Genomic DNA, 26,875 nt, shown 5'->3' with positions numbered 1-26,875 from the left:
TTAACTGGAACTCTAAGGTTAAAAGCACTAGGAACAACACATAAATGCTGTACTCTAGTTGGGAAATTTGCTTCTCACGGGAGCATGGGCTAATTATTTGGAAACTGCTTTACATCTGTATCCTGGGGTTGAGCAGTTAAGTGGATAGTGGATGGTTCGGGCCAGGTTTCTCACTATCAGAGAGAGAAGCTACAGAAGAGCGAGGGGAAAGGCCAGGGTGAACCTTTGGTACTAAATCAGACGCAAGGACATCAGTATGAACTCACCCTTAGCTTAATATACATACAGATGGAGAGATACAGAAAGACTATAGTTGTGTGCGTGTGCATAGGACAGTAAATACAGATGGATTTCCTAGCTCTGTCTGCTGAGAGGGCCTAGGAGCAGTGACATTTCAGTGGCAACAAGCACACCCAGCACCCCGATCCTGGTTTTGAAACCATGACAGGAACCAAGGTTCCTCGGAGACATGGCTGATTCTGAAGCCGGGACAGAGACGCTTCAAGATGAGCCTAGACCGTCTTCTTGTAGTACCAGAAAGTACCAGGAAGTGTTCCCAAAACACAAAAGAATGAGGGCATGTCAAAGGAACATAGAGGTAACCTGAAAAACTCCCAATGGCCAAAGCTGGAACAGTTTAAGCAAAAATACAAACGACTTAGCTCTGGATGACAGCCCCCTTCAGGAGGTACAGCTTAATTTCTCAGCACCTGAGTATGGGCTGGACTTGGTGACTCACTTGGAATGAACAGGACCCAGAAATCGAAAACCAGTAGCCTTACAGTTTAACCTTGTAGCAGACATCACCTTCATCAAGCAATCAAAGCTAACAGCAGCAGTAACAAATCAGGTTGACTAGATGTCTAAGGGTGAATAAAATGTGTGGGGTGAAGGGCTATACCATGGTTTTTGTTCCTGAAAATTAAAAAAAAAAATGGTTTACATCTACAAGATGCATGTATTCCACATTTTCAGGAGATGCTCAGAAACCATCCTGCTGTAGATTCAACTGCTTTCCCATTCTTCACTGGAGCACTGCTCCCCGTACTGCCTCGGGCTTCTGCTGTTGCACACTCGCTCGGGGAGATCCCCTGGGAGAAGCCTCTTTCTTCTATAGTAAAATATGTCACCTCACAACAGCATCCCAGTATGGAATGACAATGGAATGACGGGACCCCAGCACGTGTGTGTCATGCCCCACACATACTGGCATCCCCTTAGTTCCACGGCACACTCTAGTGTCCAATACGTCCCGCCTCTGGCCTGTTTCTTTCTCCTGCCCAGGAGACTGCCCAGGAGACTGCCAACTGCAGACAAGATCTGTAGCCCCCTCACCCCGTCCCACAGCTGATCTGCTGACCTGGGTGCCATGAGGGGCCGTATTTAAAGATGGCGGATTGTTGGTGAAGATCACTGAAGATCATGGATCACTACCCAGAAATAAGTCTTACTGGAAAACTGGACGACATCATTATGGTCTAATTAAATTTATTTTGATCCTCAAACCTTTAGGAAATGTAAAAAGAGTTGTGCAGCAATTAAACACAAATCATAACAATCGCAGAAATAACATTATGGGCCGTTGCCATGGTCTATGTTCAGCGTCCCTATGAGGAAGGCATTATTATCCTCGTTTTAGAGTTCTGGACACCGGGGCTCCAAGAGGTTAAATAATCTCCCACAATCACACAAAATGTAAGCAGCGGCATCCCATTTCTGTTCTGAGTGCAAGCCTGAAGCTCAGAGCCATTCTTCCACGCCTTCTCTTTGAGTTCAAAAACTCGAGAGTTACAGATATTTTAAACCTTGTGACACTCATCAGGAACAGTTTTAAATATTCAGTTTCCCCCTCTTCATTCTGTGTCCAAAGAAAAATACACATCCTGTGAGCTGGTACCATCCAAACATTAATTCCTCACTTTAAACATCTACGCGATATTAACGACAGAGCACTTCTTGGGCGTTACCCATCAGACACTCCTGGCCAGCCAGCTCGCTGCTTCAGTTCTGACACCCAGTCAGGGCTGTCGTCGTCCTCCTCAAAATCCCTGTGAAGAAACAATTTGGATACTAAGCCTCCATATTAGGGGCACAGCAAGTATTTTTTTTGATGGCTCAAAACAGAACGCCACCATCACAATATTTACATTTTTGGAAAACGAGCTCCATGAGGCAACCGAATGGAGGGAAAGCATTGTTATCCCTTCCACAGGATTGCTTCTTTCATGTTTCTACAACATTTGCAAATAAAACCCAACATATTAAAAAATAGTAAGTCCAAGCTAAACGATCATAAAATACCGCTCAGTCAGGAATTCTGTAATAATACTGTAAAACACATTACCCATCCCAGACAAAAGATCAAGATATAAATATTCATTTGTGATGTCAAGTAATATAACCAGTTCCTGCTAAACCTGAAATTAAGGTATAATTGACATCATGCGCACCGACTAACACCATCTAGGTATATCCCAACATACGTGTCCTCTGCATCCAATCTAGGCTCCAGTCTCTCTGGGTCCAAAGTGACAGAATCGTGGCCTCCATCCACACTGTCTGATGCTTCTGTTTCTTCAGAGAGGGGGCCCTTCAAGAACTCTTCTGAGCCTTCAAGAGGAATATTAACAGAAATTATGCCAATTTTAACAGCATTTACTTATTTAGTGAACATAGGACTAAAATCCTCCAGAAGACAGCTGGCTAACTGAGGACAATGCCAGGCCCTATATTTCTTCTATAGCGCCTCCCCACATTACACAGCATGATTTCTGGCATAAAACAGGCCCATGAAGCATCAGTATCACTATTAAATTTACAAGCAGTACTTTCTTCAAAAGAAGAATGCAGAAAAGTACACTTAAAACCTCCAAATATAAGAACCTATATTAAAGTTACCTTTGGATGGTTGTATTACAGTTGTTTTTCCTTTAAGCTCCCCACCCCCAACTTTTTCCAGTGGTGGAGAAGAACATTAGGGAATGGCAACCACAAGCGTCCCTTCAAGAAATTTTTCAGATGGCAATCGCTTTATTTTTTGCTCACGCAACAATAACCTAACACAACAATGTGGGCTAAATCTTTATAAAACCCTTCAAAACAGAGCTATGGCAGAGTTTCTGAACAGTGACCTTCCTGAAACGACAAAACCTTTATCATTGGACCAAAAACAAACTCCAGGACCTACAATCGCTAAAACAAAATTCACAACCGTTAGCCTTCCTGAACACTCCGTCCCGTGTAGCCACCTGCACCCAGGGTTCCTGTGACACAGCGGGGCGGTTCTATCAGGACACATCTCCACAATTCACCTACACTCCTCTAAACCTCTGATGTGAGGGCCACGTTCCCCCCACACTCTTTCAGGGAAGGAACTGTGTTTTAGTCTTCTTCTTTTTTTTAAAATCTTAACCTAGCATAAGTTAGGCACTCAATAAACACTGACCAAATAAACAAATACAACTAAATCTGTTACAGTAAACACAGTTGAGACTTACCACAGCATTACATGCTTTACTTGGCATAATTTGTCTTAGATCTTAACCTAGCAAGGTGGCTTAATAATTGAATAAACAAACTTATACACACATGTACACACATGTAGACACCCTTAATGCACTGCTTCGGCCTGGATTTCTAAAGAGAGTATTACAAAAGGTGATTTCGTGCAGTTTTAGTGAAAATGTCTGTAGAAACAATAAGAAAATCAAATCCTAATGATTTCTCTTTCTTGAGCTCTATTCAATACGGCAGAATTCAAGCACAGAGCAAAAGAAATCTTGAAGTTCCTCCAAGTTTACTACGATGGAGTCTGAACTAAAGTCAGTAAAGCAGTGGTGTATTCTGCATGGTAAAAACGGACTACCCTCCAAAGTAGTCCCACCCTTGTTAAAACCAACAAACAAGTAAATAAAAAGTAATGAAGGGGCGCCTAGGTGGCTTAGTCCAAGTTTAAGTGTCCGACTTCGGCTCAGATCAGGATCTCATCATGGTTTGTGGGCTGGAGCCCTGCATCGGGCTCTGTGCTGTGTGAGGAGCTTGCTTCAGATTCTCTGCCCCCCTCTCTCTTTGCCCTTCCCCGCTATCACACACTCTCTCTCTCTCTCTCAAAAACAAACATTTAAAAAATAAATAAAAACCAAATAAAAGTAATGAAGCTCCATGGGAAATCTTAATTACAGCTCAAGACTTGCTAAAAAAAAACTCAAGAAAACCTAAAAAATACAATGTTCTGAATCATTTCATAACTTTAAAATCAGTTATAACTTCTGGGGCACCTGGGTGGCTGAGCCGGTTAAGCGTCTGCCTTCGGCTCAGGTCACGAACTCCTGGTTCACAGGTTGGAGCCCCAAGTTGGGCTCTGTGCTGACAGCTCAGAGCCTGGAGCCTGCTCTGGATTCTGTGTCTCCCTCTCTCTCTGTTCCTCCCCCACTCACACTCTCTCTCTGTCTCTCTCTCTCTCTCTCAAAAATAAAGATTAAAAAAATTTTTTTTAATAAAATCATTTACAACTTTAGAATCAAAGTTTCTGGGAGGGGCAAATGGGGAATTATTTAATGGGTATGTAATTTCAGATTCGGAAGATGGGAAAAATTCTAGAGATGGATGGTGGTGATGGCTGCACAACATGTATGTATTTAATGCCCCTGAACTGCACACCTAAAAATGGCTTACATGGTAAATTTTAGTTTATGCATATTTTACCACACTTTAAAAAAAAATCAAAGTGTTTCCACGGTTACGTAATAGACTTGAGTCACCTGGTCTATATATTGTGTATGTTTGAAACGCCAGGCTGAGATCAGCATTCTTGAGGATGTTCATCAAAGTTTCTGGAGTCTCTTTGAGCCACTGCTTACGGGTGCTATTTTCACTGTACTTTATTACAGAACCACCTAGTTGTGAAAAGGTAACTGTTAGTGCCACGTAAAAAAGATGTTCAGCATATATCTTCCAGACCATATTTTAAGCTAATTATATTTTACTCTCTACTAAAATCTATTTCACTTGTCTCCATGAGCACTGCTCTCAGGCATGACACCTAAGATCTTTTACAGAGTGATAATAAAAACAACAAGAACGACGTCTAGCCCATTAAACAACCATTAGAAAATGTTCTCCAATAACACTGTTCGATCGGACTACTGACCTCTATCATCCCCGGCCCCTAAACTGGAGGCAAGGATGCCTGCATTTTCCAAAGCCGTGAGAGCTGTGTCGGGTACATTTTTCTCCCACTGTCGCCTGAGAGGACTTGGTGAACTGGCTTTCTTCGGATGGACTGATTTATCTGATTTCAAAATGTTAAAAAGGACTGCTAAGCATATTATTTATTCATCTATATGCACACATATACTTGAACAACTATACGGAAGTCTTTCTTTTCTCTTTAAACTCACCTCCACTCACAACAATGTTCTTCTAAGTAGTAAAGGGAATGGAAAAAAAAAAAAACTCCAAATGAAAAAGTAAAGCTAATCATTAAAGTGAATTTTTAAAAATATTTATATATTATACAATGTACAAAGAATGAAGCCCTGAGAGGTTGTATATTTCTGGACATGGTTTCTATGGTAGATAGTGCAACAAATACTGTTTTTCTAAAGGCTCTTACTGATCAACACTATTCTCTTTTTTTGTGAGTAATAAAATATTCCTGTACCAAGAAATAAATCACTAGATAAGCAAACAAAAATCTGCCAGCCCACTTGCTCACGATACCTACAACCAAGGAAGGTGAAAGTTAGTATTCCTTCCATATTCCCCAGTTCCTCACTTACACAGTGACTCAAATTTGAATAACTTACCTTTCTCTTCATTTACTCTCCTCAGTGCACTTTCAATTGAATTTTTATGAATGCTTTCTAAATCAGTGTCGCTGTACTTTCTACCTTGTTCTTCCCCTTGCTTGAAAAGAGATTAAAAATAAGGATGAAGCAATGCTTGAATTGCTATAAACAAGGTAAAGTGTGTAAAGTCAGCTACCTAAATTTTAAATAAAGATTAATGAATTAAAAAAACATTAATAACTATAGAACCCCATATATAACTGTATGTAGAAGCCATATACATCATACATATGTAGGTTAAAAAACACATACATACCTATTTATGTATATTAAAGTCATACACATTACTAATCATTAATATTGATCGCTGCAACTATGAAGAGGATATATAAAATGACAGACGTCTTTGAGAGGCCTTCACAGAAGCAATGAGGAATGAAAATTTTCAATACGGTTTGCTGTATTGGGCTTTTCATGCTGGAATATCAAAGTGAGATCTTTTATAAAGTTGCTATATATAGTCAAAATGTTCCCACTTTTCGGGGTGCCTGGGTGGCTCAGTCGGTTGAGCGGCCAACTTCGGCTCAGGTCACGATCTCGCGGTCCGTGAGTTCGAGCCCCGCGTCGGGCTCTGTGCTGACAGCTCAGAGCCTGGAGCCTGTTTCGGATTCTGTGTCTCCCTCTCTCTGACCCTCCCCCGTTCATGCTCTGTCTCTCTCTGCCTCAACAATAAATAAACGTTAAAAAAAAAATTAAAAAAAAATAAAATGTTCCCACTTTTCAGTATTTTTCCAAATCATCTAAGCTTCTGATTTCATGAAGTATAGCAACACACTGTCTAGGTGCCACTAAATCTGCATATATTTGAGAAGGAATACATATCCTGTGCCTCGACAGTTTCCAGCATATAGGTTCTCAATGATCTGTTGAATAAATAAACAGTAGGCTGTAGCTGGCACACTGTGCCTTATTTCTATACAGTGGTTCTCAAACTTCTCTCCCCATATGGCGAAGGACCCCCAATAGACAAAGAAGTCAGAATCTCGGCTGGGTAGTGGTGATGAGCAGTTTTAAAAGCCTTGAGAGGGGGACGCCTGGGTGGCTCAGTCAGTTAAGCATGGGACTCTTGGTTTTGGCTCAGGTGGTTTACTGAGTTCGAGCCCCACATTGGGCTCTGTGCTGCCAGCGTGGAGCCTGCTTGAGATTCTCTCTCTAGCTCACTCTGCCCCTCCCCCCCTCAATAAATAAATAAACTTAATAAAATATTTAAAAACAAAGCCTTGAGGGGATTCCGATGTTCCATTCCCATTAACAGTCACTGCTCCACAGACAGCAGCCTCCAACACCATTCGTGGCTCCACACCACTCAGCTCTGCCCTCCTGCCATCATATCTTGCCGGCTTACTTTCTGGCTCTTTCTTCAATCTGCGTACATTTTGCCCCCTTTTCATCTTGCGAGAACACATGGATATGTCCACTATAGGTAGGTATTAACATGACAGTGGTGGGGTGCCTTGGTGACTCAGTTAGTTAAGCATCTGACTTTGGCTCAGGTCATGATTTCACAGTTTGTGGGTTCGAGCCCCGCATTGGGCTCCACACCAATGTTTGGGATTCTCTCTCTCCCTCTCTCTCTCTGCCCCTCCCCAACTTGTGCGTGCGCTCTCTCTCTCTCTCTCAAAATAGATAAACTCAAAAAAAAATTGAAACAAAACAAAATAAAATAAAACAAAAAACAAAACAAAATACAATAAAATAAAATAGACAGTGGTGGTCACCTACAAGAGGAGTCAGGATTGTCTGCAAGGGGCCCAGAGAAAACTTTTTAGGGGGCTGGGATGTCTAGATCTTGATTGTGGTGGTGGTTATAGGACTGTATAAAATTTCCAAATTCATCAAACTCTATATTAATGGGTAAATTTTATTGTCTATAAATCATGGCTCAATCAAGCTGGGGAAAAAAAATAGATATGCCCACACAAATTAAAAAACAAAGTACAGGGGCAGGATCTATTCCATTTGGCCACATAACGGTGGGATGCTGTTATTTATTTACAGCCAAATCTCCATTCCAAAAATTTACAAGTTTAATTACTAGTACATTCCATAAATAGAAAATTTTGCTGTTAGCGCTAATTTTTTTTTCTTTTTGGAATTAAAAGGTTGATTAAAATGTTGAAGAAAGAAAAAAATCATCAGTGTGACACAAGTTACTGAGTTGGGTATGGTAACACTAGGAAGCGGACCCACTGTTCCTATTCAGGACTTGACTGCAGTTTTAGTATCAAAGAGCTCCCAGCCTCCCAGGGCAAAACGAGACAAACAGAACCCTGAATGTCAGGCTGAAAAGTGTCAGCTTGCTTTCTCAGATAATGGGGAGGCACTAAAAGTTCCTGAACAGAAAAATGTCAAGATCAAAACAGAGATGTAAGTATTATTTAGCCATAAAAAGGAGAATATTCTGATACAGGCTATAACATGGATGAACTTTAAAAAACACTATGCTAAGCAAAAGAAGCCAGACACAAAGGACAAATATTGTATGATTCCGCTCCTAGGAAGTATCTAGACCAGCCACATTTATAGAGACAGAAAGTAGAATGGAGGTCACTAGGAGCTGGGGTGGCTGTGCAGGGCGGGGAGGAATGGGGAGTTATTGTACAGTGGGCAGAGTTTCTGTAATGGGGGATGAAAAGGTCCTGGAAACAGAGGGTGCTGCTGGTTGTACAACACTGTGACTGTAATTGATGCTGCTGAATCGCATGCTTAAAAATGGCTAGAATGGTAAAATCCTATGTCATACATGTTTTGCCACAATGAAAAACAAACCACAGCCAGACTAAAACAAAATTTTCATGATGGAAAGCAGAACAAAGTTCTCTTACATCTATATTGAAACCACTTGTCATCAAGAATTCAAATGAAAAAAACGGGTTTGGGGCAGAAGAAAAGAAAGAAAGGAAGAAAGGAAGGAAGGAAGGAAGGAAGGAAGGAAGGAAGGAAGGAAGGAAGAAAGAAAGAGGGAAGGAGGGAGGGAGGGAGGAAGAAAGAAGAAACAAAGAAAAGAGAAAAAGCAAAGTAAATGAACCAGTGATTGATGTCCTAAGGTGGCTCAGCTGGCAGTGCAGGACAACAGCCACCAATTACTTCACGTGCCAAAGGATGAAAAACTACCAGCCAGGACGGACCAGGTCCCAGTGTTATAAACATCTCATGGCACTGGATGGTACCCAGTAGACAGGTGTTTCACAAACGTAATTTTAAAGCACTTACCATTGTGGTTGCCTCATTTTCCAAAGCTATCCTGATTCTGCTGGAGTCTGCTAAAAAAGAAAAGAGAAGGTAGGAAGAGAAAGCATGTACAGGCTCACATTCTTAAGTTCCTAATGTGATTTGCACAAAGCTTGAAAGACAAGTGAAGATAAATGAAGTTTTTAAAGTCAAAGGGCCAAAGCATTAGCCTGAATAGGGATATCAAGATTTAGTCACCTAGTAATTAGAAAAGAGGCTATTTCTGCTGTTTTACTCCTAATGTTAACATCTTAAAGGTAAGGCATCAGTACGCACTTATGCCAGCCCATATAGGCACTAGGAGGTAAAACACTCTGCATACCTGGAAGGTCATTACCATCTTCAGCTCAGGCTAGCTATGCAGTCTGTGCTCTCCCTGCTATTATAGCAGCTGGAATAGGTATCCCTCATAAGAAATGAGCTGCTCCCTTACCTACAATAGCCAAGCTATGTAAAGAGCCCACAAGTGTCCATCAATTGATGAATGGATAAAGAAGATTTGGCATACATATACAATGGAATATTACTCAGCCATCAAAAAGAATGAAATCTTGCCATTTGCAATGGCACGGATGGAGCTAGAGAGTATTATGCTAAGCTAAATAAGTCAGTCAGACAGAGACAAATACCATATGATTACATTCATATGTAGAATTTAGGAAGCAAAACAGATGAACATATGGGGAGGGAAAAGAAAAAGAGAGAGAGGCAAACCATAAGAGACTCTTAACTGGAACACTTTGGTGGCTCAGTGGGTTAAGCGTCTGACTGTTGATTTCGGCTCAGCTCATGATCTCGCAGTTAGTGAGTACAAGCCCCACATCGGGCTCTGTGCTGACAGTGAGGAGCATCTGACTTCAGCTCAGGTCATGATCTGTGGTTCGTGGGTTCGAGCCCCGCTCAGTCTCTGTGCTGACAGCTCAGAGCCTGGAGCCCGCTTCAGATTCTGTGTCTCCCTCTCTCTCTGCCCCTCCCCTGCTCACGCTCTCTCTCTCTCTCTCAAAAATAAACATTAAAAAAATTTTTAACAACAAAAAAATTCTTTTTAAAAAGAGAGAGGCTCTTAACTATAGAGAACAGAGGGTTGATGGAGAGAGGTGGGTGGGGGATGGGCAAAATAGGTGATGGGTATTAAGGCAGGCACTTGTTGTGATGAGCACTGGGTGCTGTATGTAAGTGATGAATCACTAAATTCTACTCCTGAAACAAATATTACACTGTATGTTAACTAACTAGAATTTAAATTAAAATTTGGAGAAAAATAAATTGAGCTGCTTATTCCGTCACAAGGCACTAGCAGCCGTCAGGGAGTACTCTGGCACCAGGTCCCTTCGGTCAGAGTGGCTGATTTTCCCTGGCAGAGCCCTGCCATCCATGTTCCTCATTCATTCAACATTTTAAAAAATTGCTATTGAGCATCTGTGATGACAGGTGCCGAGGATACGACAGTGAGTAAATCAGACCCAGTCCCCGCCCTCATATAGCGTTCACTGTTCTGGTGCCACTGACCCTTGATCGGGTGGAGATGCCACCAGACACACGGTCGGACATGGCAGCACTTCTCCACTGCTTTATTCCTCTTTTTAGAAATTGTAAAACTAGGGGCGCTTGGGTGGCTCAGTCGGTTGAGCGTCCAGCTCTTGATTTTGGCTCAGGTCGTGATCTCAAGGTTCACGTATACGAGCCCCACGTCGGCCTCCCTGATGGCAGTGCAGAGCCTGCTGGGGATTCTCTGTCTCCGTGTCTCTCTGCCCCTCCCCTGCTCACTCTCTCTCTCAAGGTAAGTAAACTTGAAAGAAAGAAAGAGAAAAGAAAGAAAGAAAGAAAGAAAGAAAGAAAGAAAGAAAGAAAGAAAGAAAGAAAGAAAGAAAGTTGTAAAACTACACTTAGCCAAACTATCTTGAAACTTATCTTAAGACTGTTTTTTATTGTTGTTGCTCAGCATTTTAAAACTATTTGCCACTCCCCTGGGATGCGGACAAAAGCCACAAAATAGTATGTAAAGTACAATTAACACTAAAGCAAACTGCTGAAACAAAGGGCACTGGCCACCCCTGAAGGAATGGAGAAAAGGCTGAATTACAAGACCAAAGGGCTCACATTACATTCTTACAAAAATAACATTTAAAATTTAACTTTCAGAAAACAGCACAGTTTTTGAGTGTTTCTCTTGGAGTATCCAACGCGAAGACAGTGAGAAGCAAACAATGGAGGTTTTACAACATGTCCCTACAGTGACTGGAAGATCTATTTCTATTTCTCTCCTCTCTTATTCCGGTCATAGCTACCATCCGTTGGATCTCATCAGATGGAAGGTCTGAGTCACTGATGATAAATAAAAAGGAACAAAAACAGGGGCACCTGACTGGCTTAGTGGGCACAGCATACAACAAGTCTTGATCTCAGAGTCATAAGTTCGAGCCTCACATTGAGCATGGAGTTTACTTAAAAAAAAAATTTTTTTTTTAATAAAAGGGACAATAATAGCTTTGCAAAAATTAAGAGATGACAATTTCCAAAGAGACAATAAATTACATTTGAGATTTGTTCAGGATTGACTAAACATGTATGGAAATTCTGTGCAGCCATTATGTGCACAGTTCCAACTTCCGAAAAAGGCTGTTTTTAAAATTTTGGTTACCAGATGATTCTTTGGAAACTTGGGGGTAATTTCCTAGAAGATTAACATTGTATTTTCATGGTTGTATTCCTAGGCTAGCCCACAGAAGCCTTCTACCTGACCAAAGTAAACTTGGTACTAATAATGAAACAGAGAACAATCTTCACATCCCTAAAATCTCCAAACTAGGCTTTCTGATTCCTAGCAAACTAAATATATAACAGTCAGTACAGAATTACATCAGAAATACAATAAGAAAAATTTGACTTTTAGGAGTATCTCTGAAATTGTCTCCAGTAACTTGAAAATCATATTTTTATTTTTTGTTATACTACATTTTAAAAGAACACCGAGCAAAAAATAAGCTGTCCAAAATTCTTACTTTTTTTTCTTGGTGTACTATGCTTGGAATTTTTGGTTTCTTCTAATACCTGTTCACCATATTCTGTGATGATCTGAAAATTTAAAGCAGAGAATTTAAAGATGTGGAATATGCTTTTCTATAGACATTGCCATAATGTCATTTAATTATCAACATTCTTCTCCACAATCATATTTACAGTTGAAAAGTAAAAATACTGGGGTGCCTGGGTGGCTCAGTCATTTTGAGCATCTGACTTTGGCTGAGGTCATGATCTCACGGTTCGTGAGTTTGAGCCCCGCATCGGGCTCTGCTGACAGCTCAGAGCCTGGAGCCTGCTTCAGATTCTGTGTCTCTCTCTGCCCTCCCCCACTCACTCTGTCTCTCTTTCTCTATGTCAAAAATAAATAAACATTAAAAAAACTTTTCTAATTAAAAAAAGGGAAGTAAAAATGCCATTTAGAAAATACATATCATTTAGGCACACAAGTAGATGTTTCTATAGGTCTAGAAAAATATCTGAAAGCTTACACAGACAGATTCTGTGATTATTCTCAGGGAATAGCATTGCGGAAGGGAGAGAAGAAAGGAAAGGAAGTGTGTATTTTTTTAATACAGTTCTGCATTATTTGCATCTTTATAAGCATGTACAACACGTCAGTGTTTAAAAGATAACGAATCATTTTACCACACTCGAAAACTGCTCACAGCGGATCCAACACGTATCATACCTCTGGGGGTAAGCACTGGCGGACCAGTCGAGCCAAGGAACTTCTAGAGAGAAGTGTTGTAGCAGAAGGGCGATGTGAGGGGTTCCTCTTAAACATCTGCTTGATCAGATGCTGCAGCTCACAGGAGTACTGAGATGGCAGTGGCCTCAGGGACCCCTGACATATTTTGAGAATAAGACTTTTCCAGCTATTTGCCTGAAACTAAAAGGTAAAACCGAACGATAAGAGCAGATACGAGGGAAGAGGAGAAGTAAGAAATTACCAGCTCAACTGAATTCTCATGAATCATTTTAATTTTATAAATGTATCTGCTGCCTGGTCATTTTTCTTCCTGGGGGAGGGGGTTCCTCAAGGTACTATTCGAAATCTTACGTTGGGTTCAGAAGAAAGGTAAGCATAAATAGTGCAAAACTTCCCCATCTAGAGAAAGTCTTAGCATCAGTGCCAGCTTTGGGTACGCTCTCACTCATAATCAATGTGTTTGCAGATACACATTTTTAACATATTTTAAAAATCAAATACATGTAGCTTTTTAAGAACTCAACGGTACTCACAGCCTTAGTATAAGTGTAACATCCCTTTGACCCTCAAAATCTCCCAGGCCTGTCCCCCTGTGATGCACACTCCAGACTTTTCCAGCTTTAGACCTCTACTGACAAATCTCTTTTACCTTTCATGTCATCAAAGTAGCTATTAAAATTTGATAAGCAATAGAATGGGATACAAAATGACATGCCAGAATAACATTAAAAAAATCTCTACTGCATAATAGACACTGGAATGAAGATTAGATGTTGGTTAGCCCCGGTAATACTCAAGTAAGAACATGTTGGCCTTCTGCCTTGGAAGGGCGCTACCCTATGGATGAAATATACAGGTGAAGATATGAAAAAGGAAAAAAATCAACATATTACAAGAGAAAAATTCAGATAGTGAAACATAAGCGTGAATCTGCCTTGGAACCATTACGCCAGGTTTCTGCATTTCCTAAAGGTGGGAGAACTACTTTTGCCTCAAAGCAGATGAGAGAACAGACGGTGTGCCGAACATCGAGGCCCTACACTCCTGAATTCTTATTCTTGCTAGAAAAAAATACGAACAGGTATATGAAAGTCTACAAAAAAAAAAAAAAACAAGGCAAAATCAGGGGAATAAAGAATATAATCCTAAATAAGATACTGGAATTTTAAAAATTATTTGTATACAACAGTGGTTTTCCACTTGAGCTACACATTAGAATTAACTGTTTTAGAACCACTACCATCCAAGACACAATCAGGGATTTTAATTCAATTAGTCTGGCATAGGCCCAGACATCACCATTTTTTAAGGTTTCCCAAATTGTTCTAATCATGCAGCTGGCGTTATAAACCACACATATTCAAGGAAGACAGCCTCTTAACCTCATGTGCCTTCACTGTGAGTTCCTTTCACCTAATGGTGGTGAAGGCTTTTTCTCCTTCATTCACTCTCATATGTTCTCAAGCACGTCTGTAAAGATGCTTGGTAGAGGGGGATGGGGATGGGTGAAATAGGTGAAGGGGATTAAGAGGCACAGACTTCCAAGTATGAAATAAATAAGTCACAGGGATGAAGAGTACAGCATGGGGCATATAGTCGATAATATTGTAATAACTTTGTGTGATGACAGAGGGTAACTACACTTACGGTGAGCATTTTCCATTGTATAGAACAGTTGAATCACTATGTTGTACACCTGAAACTAATATAAGACTCTATGTCAACCATATTTCAATTAAAATTTTAAAAATTAAAAATAAAAAAAAATGCTTGGTTAGAGCCACGTTTCAATCTGTGCCCCAAGAACAGAATTTATTACTACGCAAGGCTAAGACCTAACAGGGACTGGTATTGTTAGTTCTGTGTTAATAAATAAGTGCTCAATAAGCAGGGCAAGTCATTTAACCTCTTCTTTGCTACATTATTTCTTAAAATATCTTGAAAAAATAAATATAAAAATAATTTTTTCCACAATAGCCAAAAGGTGAAAATAACCCAAATGTCCAACAACAGATAAATGGATAAACAAAACGTCGTACAAACACACAATGAAATATTCAGTCACAGAAAGGTATGAAATTCTGACCCCAAAGGAAAAGTACTGTGTAATACCACTTACATGAAATATCTGGAATATGCAAATTCACAGAGACAAAAAGTGGATTAAAGGTCACCAGGGGCTGGCGGGGAGGGACAGGGATGAGAAGTTATCGTTTAATGGGTACGGAGTTTCCTGTTTGGAGCCATGGAAAAGTTCTGCAGATAGGTAGTAGTAATGACTGCACAATATTGTGAAGTAATCGGTGCCACTTAAAATGGTTAACATGGTAAATTTTATGTTATATATATTTTACCAACATAAAAAAAAATTGAGAATAGCGGAAAAAGGGAAGAAGAGAAGGAGGGAAGGAAGGAAAGAAGGCAGTCAAGCAGGCAAGCCAAATATACAACTACAAAAACTAAATCTTGGAAATTTCCTGTTAGTATATGCTACAAAAGGGGCTCGAGGCAAAGGTGATACCAATGGAATGAAAACTTGTGTATGAATTCATCCGCAAGAAGCTGGAGGAGGGTCAGTAATGTATCCTCCAGACTGACAAGGTACTTTAGTACTGAAAAACGGAGCAAGTCACTCGGTACCATTTACACCGAGTTTTATGCAGGGTAACTTACAGACGGGGGCGATGGGCGGGCGGGTGAGGCAGGAGGCAGATCCAGGTACCACACAACTATTCTCTGTCCCCATTCTTCACCCCTTCTCCCCAGCTATGCTGACCTTAACCCCAAGCTTTTATGGAGTGAGGGGCATGGTGGTGAGGCCACAAGGCAGTTATCTAAAGTGGTGCCAGCTGTGAGCCAGAGGGAAGAACAAGACGGAAGGCCAAAGATGGAGTCTATGCGGTCAGCACTCCTACATTAACTCAGGAAAGCCAACTGCCAAGTGGAATCTGGTACATTCCTGAGGACATAGCCAGACATGACAAGAGGCTGCCTTTTCCATTTTGCACACCATACTTACTGGATGCTTAAGGGTACAGAGTTCATACAGAATGCATCCCAAGGACCAGATGTCACTGGAAGCATAAAGAAGCAACGTAATGACAAATGGGTTATGAGTGAATATGTGAAATATAAAAAAAAAGAAAAATTAAATATTACCTTTAATAAGAATAGGTGTCATAAGTAATTCCTAGCTATTAAAATAAAACATAGGGGCGCCTGGGTGGCGCAGTCGGTTAAGCGTCCGACTTCAGCCAGGTCACGATCTCGCGGTCCGGGAGTTCGAGCCCCGCGTCAGGCTCTGGGCTGATGGCTCAGAGCCTGGAGCCTGTTTCCGATTCTGTGTCTCCCTCTCTCTCTGTCCCTCCCCCGTTCATGCTCTGTCTCTCTCTGTCCCAAAAATAAATAAACGTTGAAAAAAAAAATTAAAATAAATAGATAAATAAATAAATAAATAAATAAATAAAATAAAATAAAACATATGATAAAATAATAAAAAAATAAAATAAACTATATGGTAAGTTCGGTCTCACACTTAGATATTTACTAACAGGAATGTTCACAATACAACTCTCTGTTCCCCAGCCCCTACCCTCCCAAATCAGGGTGGTTCCGGTATGATTTCAGCAGCATGTGATACAAGAGGGTGTATCTGTGGACTCAGACTAGCATAGTTGGAAGGACTTTAGAAGTCATGCAGTGCAGCTCCCGCTCAGACCTGTGTACAGCCCCAGGCCCTGATGAACAGCGCTCAACCTCGGGTGGGGCCCACGCCCCTGCTGGCTGGCTCTGTGGGCTGGCCGTCTTCCTTATCAGAAGCTAAAATGTGTCTCTTGGGAACCCTCACCACCCCGTGTTAGCTCCACATACCTAAACAAAGAGAATAAGCCTACTCATCCCTCCACAAAACAGTTCGTCAAAAATCAGAAAACTGACTTCTCTAGTTGGCTCCACACGCTCACCCTTCTGCATACGAAGCATCCCCTTTTCCTCCATCGCTCTCACTGCCTGGTTGACATGCCCCAGACTTTTTCTATGTGATGTTCTTTGCATTTTAACTAATGGCTTTAAGCAACCGTTTCCCCCAACTTTTTTTTTTTTTTTAATTTCAAACCTACAGAAAAGTAAATGCCCGCAGGCTCTTTCTTAGACTCCCCAATGTTAACATTTGCCACGTTTGCAGGCTATTACCCTCTTCCATATAAATCTGAACCTCTTATAAAAAAGACTGCAGACAGCAAAGCCTTCACCCCTAAACATGTCGGCATGTATCTCCTAAGAACAAGGAACACTCTCCCTCATAAACACAAAACCATGATCATGTCCAAGAAATGTAACCTTAATTCAGTACTATTATTGAATATTTGTCCAAACTCCAATTTCCCCAATTGTCCCCATAAGTTCCTGGACAGCTGTTCTATTCCCAATTCACTCAATTTTACTCTTTTTTAAAAATTTTTTTTTCAACGTTTATTTATTTTTGGGACAGAGAGAGACAGAGCATGAACGGGGGAGGGGCAAAGAGAGAGGGAGACACAGAATCGGAAACAGGCTCCAGGCTCTGAGCCATCAGCCCAGAGCCCGACGCGGGGCTCGAACTCACGGACCGCGAGATCGTGACCTGGCTGAAGTCGGACGCTCAACCGACTGCGCCACACAGGCGCCCCGTCCACTCAATTTTACTCTTAAAGGAACCTATTCAGTATGGATTATCATGCCTTTCCAGAAATCAACTCGACAAAAGGTAACAAGAGCCTTGAGGTGTTTCTACTTCTAGGAATTCATGCCAGGAATGTGTAGAAAATAATGACCTATATTTAGGCACAACAGGTATATTAATTACAATACTGTTTGTGATGCTGAAAATTGGAAATTTATCATTAGATCAACAACACTATTTATGAAGAGTTTAAATGCATAGTGAAATGAATATGATATAATGTAAAGTAAAAAAAAAGCAGGAAGCCAAGATGCAAATAGAGTACATAAACTAGGTTTGGGGGGGAAGTGAATGGATGGAAAAAACACCAAAATGTTATTAATAGCAGGGAAAAAGTGACAGTCATATCCTTTCTTATATATCTCTCTATTGCCAAAATTCTCCCTGCTCATCCACTCCATCAATGGGCACGTATTACTTGTATTCAGAAAAATATTATTTTTTAAACCATAAGGCCTTAATATTCTCTCCTTATATTTAATTAACCTATCGGTTACGTGCTCATTATCCAGTCCTGTAATGTTAACTCATTGACATAACCCAGCGGTCCCCGAATTCTGCTGCACATTGGAATCATTTGGGGATCCTGGAAATTACCGATGCCTGCTTCCCACCCCCAGACATTCTGATGTAAAGGGCAGAGCTGTAACCTGTGCCTTGGGATTTTCAAAAGTGGGAGCGGCAGAGTGTGAGAAGCAGTGTCATCATTCACACTGTCCCTAGACATGACTAGCCTTTCCTTCAGCATTTACCTTTGGCTCCTTTCAGCTCTGATTAAAACAGTTGGGAAACTGTGACTTTCATTTAGAAGCCTGGGCATTCTACATTGCTTTCAAATATGTAATTTTAAAGATCAAACTTCACTTGAAGGCTGCAGTGCCTGTCGCCAAGCGGTCATGCTCGCATTGAATTAAATACATTACTTACCTTTTATTGTTATAAGGCATGTTTTCCCAAATTTCTGGGGGCACATAATAAGGTGTTCCCACATATGTACAAGCAAACGCCATAGGACTGAAACCATAAAAAGGCAAAGAATGATGATAGAGCATTCCTGAAGGATGGAGGTTTTGATTGCTACAGAACAGAAGTACATACCTGGAGAGAAGACGGGCAGATCCAAAATCTCCCAGTTTTACTCTTCCATTTTGGGTGAGGAAGATATTCTGCGTTAAAAAAGAAGACCTCAGATTATGTCTTCCATCATTCACACATAAGGCAGAGATTTCCGGAGAAGCTGTCTTTCAAAGCCCACTGATGACAGAGATTAAGGGGAGAGATGCTGACAGCTGAGTCCCTGAGTGGAACACAAGAGGACAAGATACCCTCTTGACAGCTACATATTCCCCTGCTTGGAAATTCAGGATCCCTGCTTAGAAATCAAACAAGTGAGCTTAAGATTGTATCAGCAGAGCCTGATGGACCGCCTGGGAGCCTGTGTCAGCATGATGCCTCCATGTGGCTGGTCTAGGTCTTGACCATTTTCCATCAGAGGTCATATGGTCACAGTAAGCAGTCGCAAAGAGAGTATGGATCATATTAACATATACTACTAAAGAGATTTAATGATCTTTTTCAGGTAGTACCTTATCTGGCTTGTATAAATATTAGGATGACAAATATTTCTAAGCTAAATAAAAATGTCCCAGAAGGAAACAGAATAACACAGAAAGAAGACTGAGTGGAACAGTTTTTGTTTCTGTTTTTGCTTTTAGGCCCCACAAGGTATTCCACTTACCTTGGACTTGATATCTCTGTGTAACACGCGTTTCTTGTGAATGTGATTTACTCCAAGGCACATTTGTGTAAACCAATTAAGTATCTGGAAGGAAAAAGGAGGCAATAATTGCAGGAATGCAATAACTGGTTCATGTTAACCCCAAATCCCAAAGAATCGTCTCTAGGCCTTAGTTCACCTGGGTTTTCCATAATGTAAATACAGAACTCCTAAAAATTACATAGTTCAACTAAGATCCAATGTTGCCTGGAGAAATTCAGAAAAACTGTGAAGCCCATGTTTCATCATCTTATGTATGATCTAAATAACAACTTAGTTCAATAAAACTCTCACTATGGTTTTCCTGAATTCAACCAAATAAAAGTATTTCTTAAATATGTATATAAAGATAGTTCATCACTAAGGAATAAATACACTACTCCTTTTTGTAATCATTATGTCAGATTTTCATTTACTTTGTCAGAATGCTCATATGTTAACATTAAAGGATTTCATTCTATTGTCAACAATCCTGTGAGGTCAGCATTTTCTGCTCATAAATCCCTAGTCAATAGTACTCAGAATCTCCAGGTGCCTAGGAAGCCTATGTTTAAATGTCAAACTGATTTCTTTTTTTTTCTTTTTTTAATTTTTAAAAAATAAAATGTTTTTTAAATGTTTATTTTTGAGAGAGAGACAGTGTGAGACGGGGGGGAAGGGCAGAGAGACAGAAGGAGACACAGAATCCAAAGCAGGCTCCAGGCTCTGAGCTGTCAGCACAGAGCCTGACATGGGGCTCAAACTCACCAGCTGTGAGATCATGACCTGAGCCGAAGTCAGATGCTTAACCGACTGAGCCACCAAGGCGCCCCGATTTTTTTTCTTTTTTGCTATGGAGATTCATTCCTTTGAAGTCAAGGCTGACTTCCTTCTCTGGAACCCATATTTTTAATACCACAACTTCTAAATGAAAAATATTTATACCAATATACTTTCATAACATGCATTGTTCCCTAAATCAAACTAAATCTCATTAAGGTTGTTTATTTAAATATTTTCCTTCGTCAATTCATTTCAATAGTATTTAATACACAAGTTTTCATTAAAAAGGCAGGAAGTACTAGACTTAAGGGAATGTGCTAATCTGTAAAAGGAAAAAGAGTGAGAATACATACTCTCAAGAAAAAGGAATTTACGCTTCATTCTTTGGATGATCCTGTAATGCAAAATAAATCCATCCACCTTCTGAAATTTCAATATAACACAATTGTGAATTTTAAATATATAGGGCAATATATGAATCAGACAATTTTGAAATTCTTCTAAACACATAAGTTTTATTCCTTGATATTTTATAAACAAGGGTGCCTGGGGAGCTCAGTCTGTTGAGCATCCAACTCTTGATTTCAGCTCAGGTCTTGATTTCGGTTGTGGCTTCAAGCCCTGTGTTGGCCTCTGCGATGAGTGTGGAGCCTGCCAAAGATTCTCTCTCTCTTTCTCTGCCCCTCCCTTGCTTGCACTCTCCCTCTTTAAAATTAAAAAAAAAAAAAATTTAATGTTGATATTTTATCAACATATCTATTTAACTTCCTAAAGATATCTCAGGCAACCAGATCTTGAACACAAAGCTGTAGCACTGATAATGGAAATGAGTTGTTTCTAACAAGTGTGAATCTAACAAGTGTATCAGGTAATCACAGGTACAATGCCTTTATTTGAACTTCTACAAATTTTACAAGGAAAGTTTGCTTCCAAACCTTGAGAGAAACTATATAAGTCAGTCTCTTACCATATCTTCAGGAAACAACTTTCCTTTCTGATGCTTAATCTTTTGCATGAGGTCCCCTCCGTCACAATACTCCATCACAATATACAGGTGTCCCTCAGCTAAAACAAAAAGAAGACTCTTTAGGAAAGCCTGGTGGCCACAAATCAAATTCTACATTGCATGTATTTGGGGGAATTCATATTTACCTTCAAATGATTCTTTAAAGGCAACAATATTGGGGTGTTTCATTTTGGCTAACAGAACAGCCTCCTTCCTAGAATTCCGTGTACCAGAGAAAGACTAGAAAAAGATTTTAAACAGCATAAATGTAATACTTCATTTTAAAATAGATAGCTTTACAACAATACAGTATACAGTTGACCTCTGAACCACACGGGGGTCAGGGGCAATGGCCCCCGTGCAATTGAAAATCCACATGTGATATGTGACTCCCCAAAAATGTAGCTACTAATAGCCTTGCCAATAACATGCACAGTCAGTTATCACACATATTGTATGTTTTATGTATTATATACTGTATTCTTACAATAAAGCTAAAGAAAAGAAAATGTTATTAAGAAAATCACAAGGGAGAAAAAATACATTTATACTACTATACTGCGTTTATCAAAAAAATACTCATATAAGTGGACCCATGCAGTTCAAACCTGTGTTGTTCAAGGGTCAGGTGTGCTTTGTATACTTCAATGCTAGATGCAGTTTTAAAGCACTGCACTTTGACCCAACTTATATTTATCAAACTCTTAAGAGAAAATGTGGTGATTTTTTTAATTATGGCTGTATTATGCTTAAGCTGACCCCTTATATCCTTACAAGCATAGAATATAAACCAGTTTTAATACAGTCTAAGAGGGGTGCTTGGGTGGCTCCGTCGGTTAAGGGTCTGACTTCTGCTCAGGTCATGACCTCACAGTTGATGGGTTCAAGTCCTCCTAGGGCTCGATGCTGACGGCACAGAGCCTGGGGCCTGCTTCGGATTCTGTGTCTCCCACTCTCTCTGCCCCTCCCCAACTTGCCCTCGTTCTGTCTCTCTCTCTCTGTCAAAAATAAATAAAAACATGAGAGACATGTGGGGGAGGGGCAGAGAGAGGGAGACACAGAATCCGAAGCAGGCTCCAGGCTCTAAGCTGGCAGCACAGAGCCCAACGTGGGGCTTGAACCCACAAACTGTGAGATCATGACCTGAGCCAAAGTCGGACGCTCAACTGACTGAACCACCCAGGTGCCCCTAAAACATTTTTTTTAACATGAGCCTGAGCATAAATTTTTGGGGGAGCCAAGATGACATTAACAATAGTTATCCTTAAAGAAAACATGGGGCTGTCATGTTTTACTGTCTGCATTACGTTTCCAGACCACTGGCCCAGATGAAAAAGGAGACTGATGCGTTACTGTGGCAAGGATGGAAGGAGATGATTTACAAAAGAAGCTTCCAAAGCTGTTTGTCCCCTCACTTATTCTCCGAGGACGAAATCCTGAATGACTTATCTTTCAATTAAGAAACTGCCATTGACTACATACTAGCATAAGGGTTCTCAGAGCAGCACCGCCACCATCTGGGAACTCCTTAAAAATGCAAATTCACAGGCCCACCTGGACCTACTCAACCAGAAGGGGGGGCAGCCATCTGTGTTTTCACCTCCAGATGACTCTGAAGCCCAGCTGAGAATCACTAAACGAGGTCAAGAATGCAGTGGGGAAATACAATTCTGAGAATTTTATTAAAATGTATTTTTAAAAACTTGATCAAGACATTATCAAGCTGCCTCCATGGCACATTCTTTTCTATGACACATTGTTTCTCTGACAACTATGATAAACACTGATAAGTCAGCACCTTCCTCATCTTACAAGGAAATAAAACCCAAAACTGAGCCACAGAATACGTTCCCTGAGACCAAAGGTTGGCACTTTAGGTTTTTGCTCTTCATGGCATTTTTATGCTCCATTTTCATTAATATGACACCTGAGCTGCTGTTGGCAAAGATTCTTACCCTCTTAGGTACGCAAAATTGGAAATTATTACAAATTATTCCTTGAGATAAAAGCAACAGCAATCGCCTCCTGGACTATTTTTCTCCCTTATTGTTAATTACAATATCCAAAAATTCATATAAAATATATCAAGACATGCTGGCTCAGTCAAAAGAGCATCTGACGCTTGATCTTGGGGTCATGAGTTTGAGCCCCACGTTGGGTGTAGACATTTAACAAGTTGTATTAAGTAAATGCAACTTAAAAATATATATATACGTATATATAGGGTATATATCATATATATGATATATGCATATATATGTATATATAGGGTATATATCATATATATATGATTTGCATGTATATATCATATATATACGATATATGCATATATATATACATATATGATATATGCATATATACATGCATATATACAGATATATCAAGACCTTGTAAAGCTAATGAATAAACTCATTACATCTTTTGCTCACAAAAGCAATTCCATGTTAAATCTCAAGAACTTATTTCCCTGGCCAAATTGCATGCACACTTTCGACATGAGCTAATTGCTTCAGGAGGTACCTTGGGAAGCCTTATTTCCTTCATGGCAAACGTCTGATTACTGTTCTCTTGCTGAACCAAAAGGGCTCTGCCGAAGGAGCCCTCTCCAATTACTCTTAGGACCAAGTAGCCATCCATGCTGGGGCACCCCACAGCCCTCCTCCACTCGCACAGTCACCACAGTCTCTCCCAACCTGTATTCAAAAACAGAAATTTTGACAACTAAATGTATTTTCAGAATCAATTCAAAGTAGCTCTAATCACCCTAATAGGACAACAGCAATTTATTCCTTGTCTACCATTGAACAGGTAGACACTGAACACTCACGCCAGCTTTTATAATCCCGAATAAAAACCCCATTTACAGGGGCACCTGGGTGGCTCAGGCAGCTAAGCAAGTTGATTTCGGTTCCAGTCATGATCTCACAGCTCCTGAGTTCGAGCCCTGCATGGAGCCCCACACTGGGCTCCACACCGACAGCATGCTTGGGATTCTCTCTCTCCCTCTCTCTCTGTTCCTCCTTCAATCATGCTTGCTCTCTCTAAATAAATAAATAAACTTTAAAAATACATTTACAGAACTGTACTGCATTTATCAAAACATCCATACATAAGTGAACTTGAGCAGTTCAAACTCGTGTTGTTCAAGGGTCAAGTGTGGTTTGTATACTTCCGTGCTAGATGCAGTTTTACAGCACTGCACTTTGGTCTCTCATGGTCCCTGCCATCGCACGTGCCCCAAAGCAGAGACCTCCGACCTCAACAAATGCAGGGTGGTGAGTCTCACAGAGTTACGCTGGCACACGGCAGAAATATCCAGAGGAGTTAGGAAAATGGTATTTAACTGAAGTCTGAAGGACGAATGGAAGTTGGCCAGGAAAAGAGAGAAGAGTGATGTAGGCAGAGGGGCTGGCATATGTTAAGAGCAAAAGAGACTCTGTTCAGTTCAAGGAAGTGAAAGAACTGTAACAGGCTGCTGAGGCAGACAGGGCCTTGTATGAAAGCTACTGTACGTCAAGCTCAGGTAGCTGGATTTTCTCTTTGGGGTAATGAATGTGCTGTCTCTGAAGGATTTTAATCGAGAGCATATTAGAAAACTCACTCACTCTGGCTGCAGAGCGAATGGATCACAGAGGGGAGGGGGCCTGAGGGCTGGAGTGGGACTCCAACAATAAAAAAGGCAAAAAAATGATGATGGAGTAGAAGAGGGTGGTGGCAATGGCGATGAAGAAACAAGAAGGAAGTATGTAGAAAGAATTGGCAAGGGTTTTAGCAATACATTTATGGGGAACAAGCTGGGAGAAGGGGACAAGGTAGACTCCCAGGTTTCTGGTATAACGTGGGTGAATGACATCATTCCCTGAAAGAAAGGAAAACCACAATGGTGGTGGTGGTGGTGTGTGTACGTGTGTGTGTGTGTGTGTGTGTGTGTGTGTGTGTGTGTTTCTGGCAGTGAGAGTGTGGCAGGGGCAGGGAAAGGCATGGTGAAGGGAGACATGTTCATTTTAGGACATGTTGAGTTGGAGATGCCTGGGATTAAGAAAGATAAGTAGTGGGGCAGCTGGGTGGCTCAGTCAGTTAAGCCTCTGATTTAGGTCATGATCTCTCGGCTGGTGAGTTCGAGCCCCGAGTGGGGCTCTGTGTTGAGCTGTCAGCCTGTTTCGGATTCTGTGTTTCCCTCCCTCTATGCCCCTCCCTCTCTCTCTGCCCCTCCCTCGATCGCTCCGTCTCTGTCTCTCTCTCAAAATTAAAGAAACATTAAAAAAAGAAGAAGAGATACGTAGAGCTTTTGAACTTCAGTGTCCCTTTCTGTTATTTCTAGGATGAAGCAGCTAGCTGGATGGATCACAGGTAAAGGAGAAAGAATACAAAGTTCCTAACACTCTGCCTGGTACAGAGGAGACCCTGGATAAATGGCAGCTGTTATTATTATTATTACAATTTTAGAAAGATGATGCAATTTTTTTCACTGTAGGAAAAAAAAACTCACTAGAATGAATTACCTTAGCTTTTAGAAAGCTTACTTGTAGTTTTGTTTTTGTTTTAAAATCACACCACAAAGAATTATGAGGCACGGAGAGCACCGTAGGTAAAGCAAAACTCACAAACCAAAACCTACATAGTATAGGGACCTGTAAAATGCCATTTGTTTTCATGCGTGTCATAGAAGGGCCAGGAAACTCTAGAAATTTCTGCATTGACCAACTTAGATGCATTGTGTTCAAAACCAATTCTTTTCAGCAACAGTCAGGTTTTCAGTATATTCAGGGATCTGAAAGAAAAGAAGTTCTTTGCCATATTCTATTGACTCTTGGTACTACCCGATTTAACAAGGAGGCCAAGTTTTCCCATGTTCCTATTCTTTTATTCTTCAGGGTCTTTATTTTATGTAATAGACAGTAACCGATGAGGAAGGGCAACCACTGATTTTTCTTAACTGAAAACCAGCATTTATTTGGTCCTTTCTGCCCATATTTGCCCATTACTCAATATTAACACCCATATTTCGGTAAAAGACCTGTGTATACTCTGAGCGTCACAAAGTCCCTTTGCATGCCTCTCCCAATCAAAAACTAGTAAAAGTGATTTGCAAATGGCCAGAAATGGGAGCACGGGTGCAAAACCTTGGCGTTCAAGTTTAGAAGGGGTCGCGTGCGGTGACCGCACCATGCGGGAGGCCAGCCGCGCCCAAATCCTTCCTCCGGGAGAATCCGCGCCACCTCGCAGTCCTCCACCTGCACCTGCGGTGCACCTGCGCGGCGCCGGGCGCCCAAAGGACCCAAGGCTGCGGGGCAGAGGGGGGAGGGGACCTGCGGGCGAGCGGCCCAGGCCCGGGGCGGAGCTGGGGTGTGGATCCTCGAGCGCCGAGAGCCGGTCTCCCGCTCGCCCCCGCCGCGCGAGGGCATCGCCCGCTCCAGGGGCCCTAGGCCGCCACTGAGGTCGCGCTCATTCTTCCAGAGTCTCCGTGCCTGGCGGCGGCACCGCTTACCAGCTTCCCCGGCGACCCGAGCCGGCTTCTGCGTCCGCGCGTTTCCGCTGGGCGGGCCCAGCAGGTCGTCTCTCGGGTTGCCGGTGAAGGAAGGTCCCCGGGTTGGGCGGGAGGCGCTGTTATCGGAGTAGCCGGGCCTACTAAGGGCGAGTTTTAAAAATTGTTGATCCACGTTGCTCTAGAACAATGCCCGTAACATTGAGGGAAAAGAATCTTCCAGCAACGTGAGGTTTGCCTCCAATTTAAGCGAACAGCTCATGTAGACCAGTTTCTTGGGCCCAGCATTCCCCTTACTAGCTGAGTGACACT

General features: G+C 41.3%; 1 protein-coding gene across 2 annotated transcripts; it reads right to left on the bottom strand.

The window, feature by feature from the left end:
* Nucleotides 1-1,471: 1,471 nt before the first annotated feature.
* NEK3 (NIMA related kinase 3) lies at nucleotides 1,472-26,615 on the bottom strand. Of its 2 annotated transcripts, none has more exons than XM_043578029.1 (17): nucleotides 26,567-26,615; nucleotides 23,599-23,771; nucleotides 21,225-21,318; nucleotides 21,040-21,137; nucleotides 19,272-19,355; nucleotides 18,632-18,699; nucleotides 18,461-18,547; nucleotides 15,833-15,887; nucleotides 12,793-12,993; nucleotides 12,083-12,155; nucleotides 9,063-9,112; nucleotides 5,808-5,907; nucleotides 5,150-5,290; nucleotides 4,761-4,895; nucleotides 2,484-2,610; nucleotides 1,968-2,048; nucleotides 1,472-1,858 (listed from the first exon to the last, which is right to left on the bottom strand). In XM_043578029.1, the coding sequence occupies exons 2-17, from the start codon at nucleotides 23,713-23,715 to the stop codon at nucleotides 1,831-1,833; spliced, it is 1,539 nt and encodes a 512-aa protein (XP_043433964.1). In that variant the 5' UTR covers nucleotides 23,716-23,771; nucleotides 26,567-26,615; the 3' UTR covers nucleotides 1,472-1,830. The 2 variants fall into 2 exon arrangements, with proteins under 2 accessions (XP_043433964.1, XP_043433971.1); XM_043578036.1 differs by having other exon boundaries at nucleotides 9,063-9,109.
* Between the last annotated feature and the right edge of the window lie 260 nt (nucleotides 26,616-26,875).

This window comes from Prionailurus bengalensis, chromosome A1 (genome assembly GCF_016509475.1).
Source record: "Prionailurus bengalensis isolate Pbe53 chromosome A1, Fcat_Pben_1.1_paternal_pri, whole genome shotgun sequence".
NCBI lineage: Eukaryota > Metazoa > Chordata > Mammalia > Carnivora > Felidae > Prionailurus > Prionailurus bengalensis.
The sequence above is the reverse complement of the archived record's forward strand: the minus strand, read 5'-3'. Positions and strand labels throughout refer to the sequence as shown.

Bases quoted from the DNA above. Each gene is read 5' to 3' on its own strand.
- NEK3 (XM_043578029.1), bottom strand. From the start codon at position 23,715: ATGGATGGCTACTTGGTCCTAAGAGTAATTGGAGAGGGCTCCTTCGGC. The intron at 5,908-9,062 runs GTAAGTGCTTTA...TCTCTTTTCAAG, and splicing joins AAAATGAGGCAACCACAATG to CAAGGGGAAGAACAAGGTAG. The intron at 5,291-5,807 runs GTAAGTTATTCA...TTTTGAAATCAG, and splicing joins GAGAGTAAATGAAGAGAAAG to ATAAATCAGTCCATCCGAAG.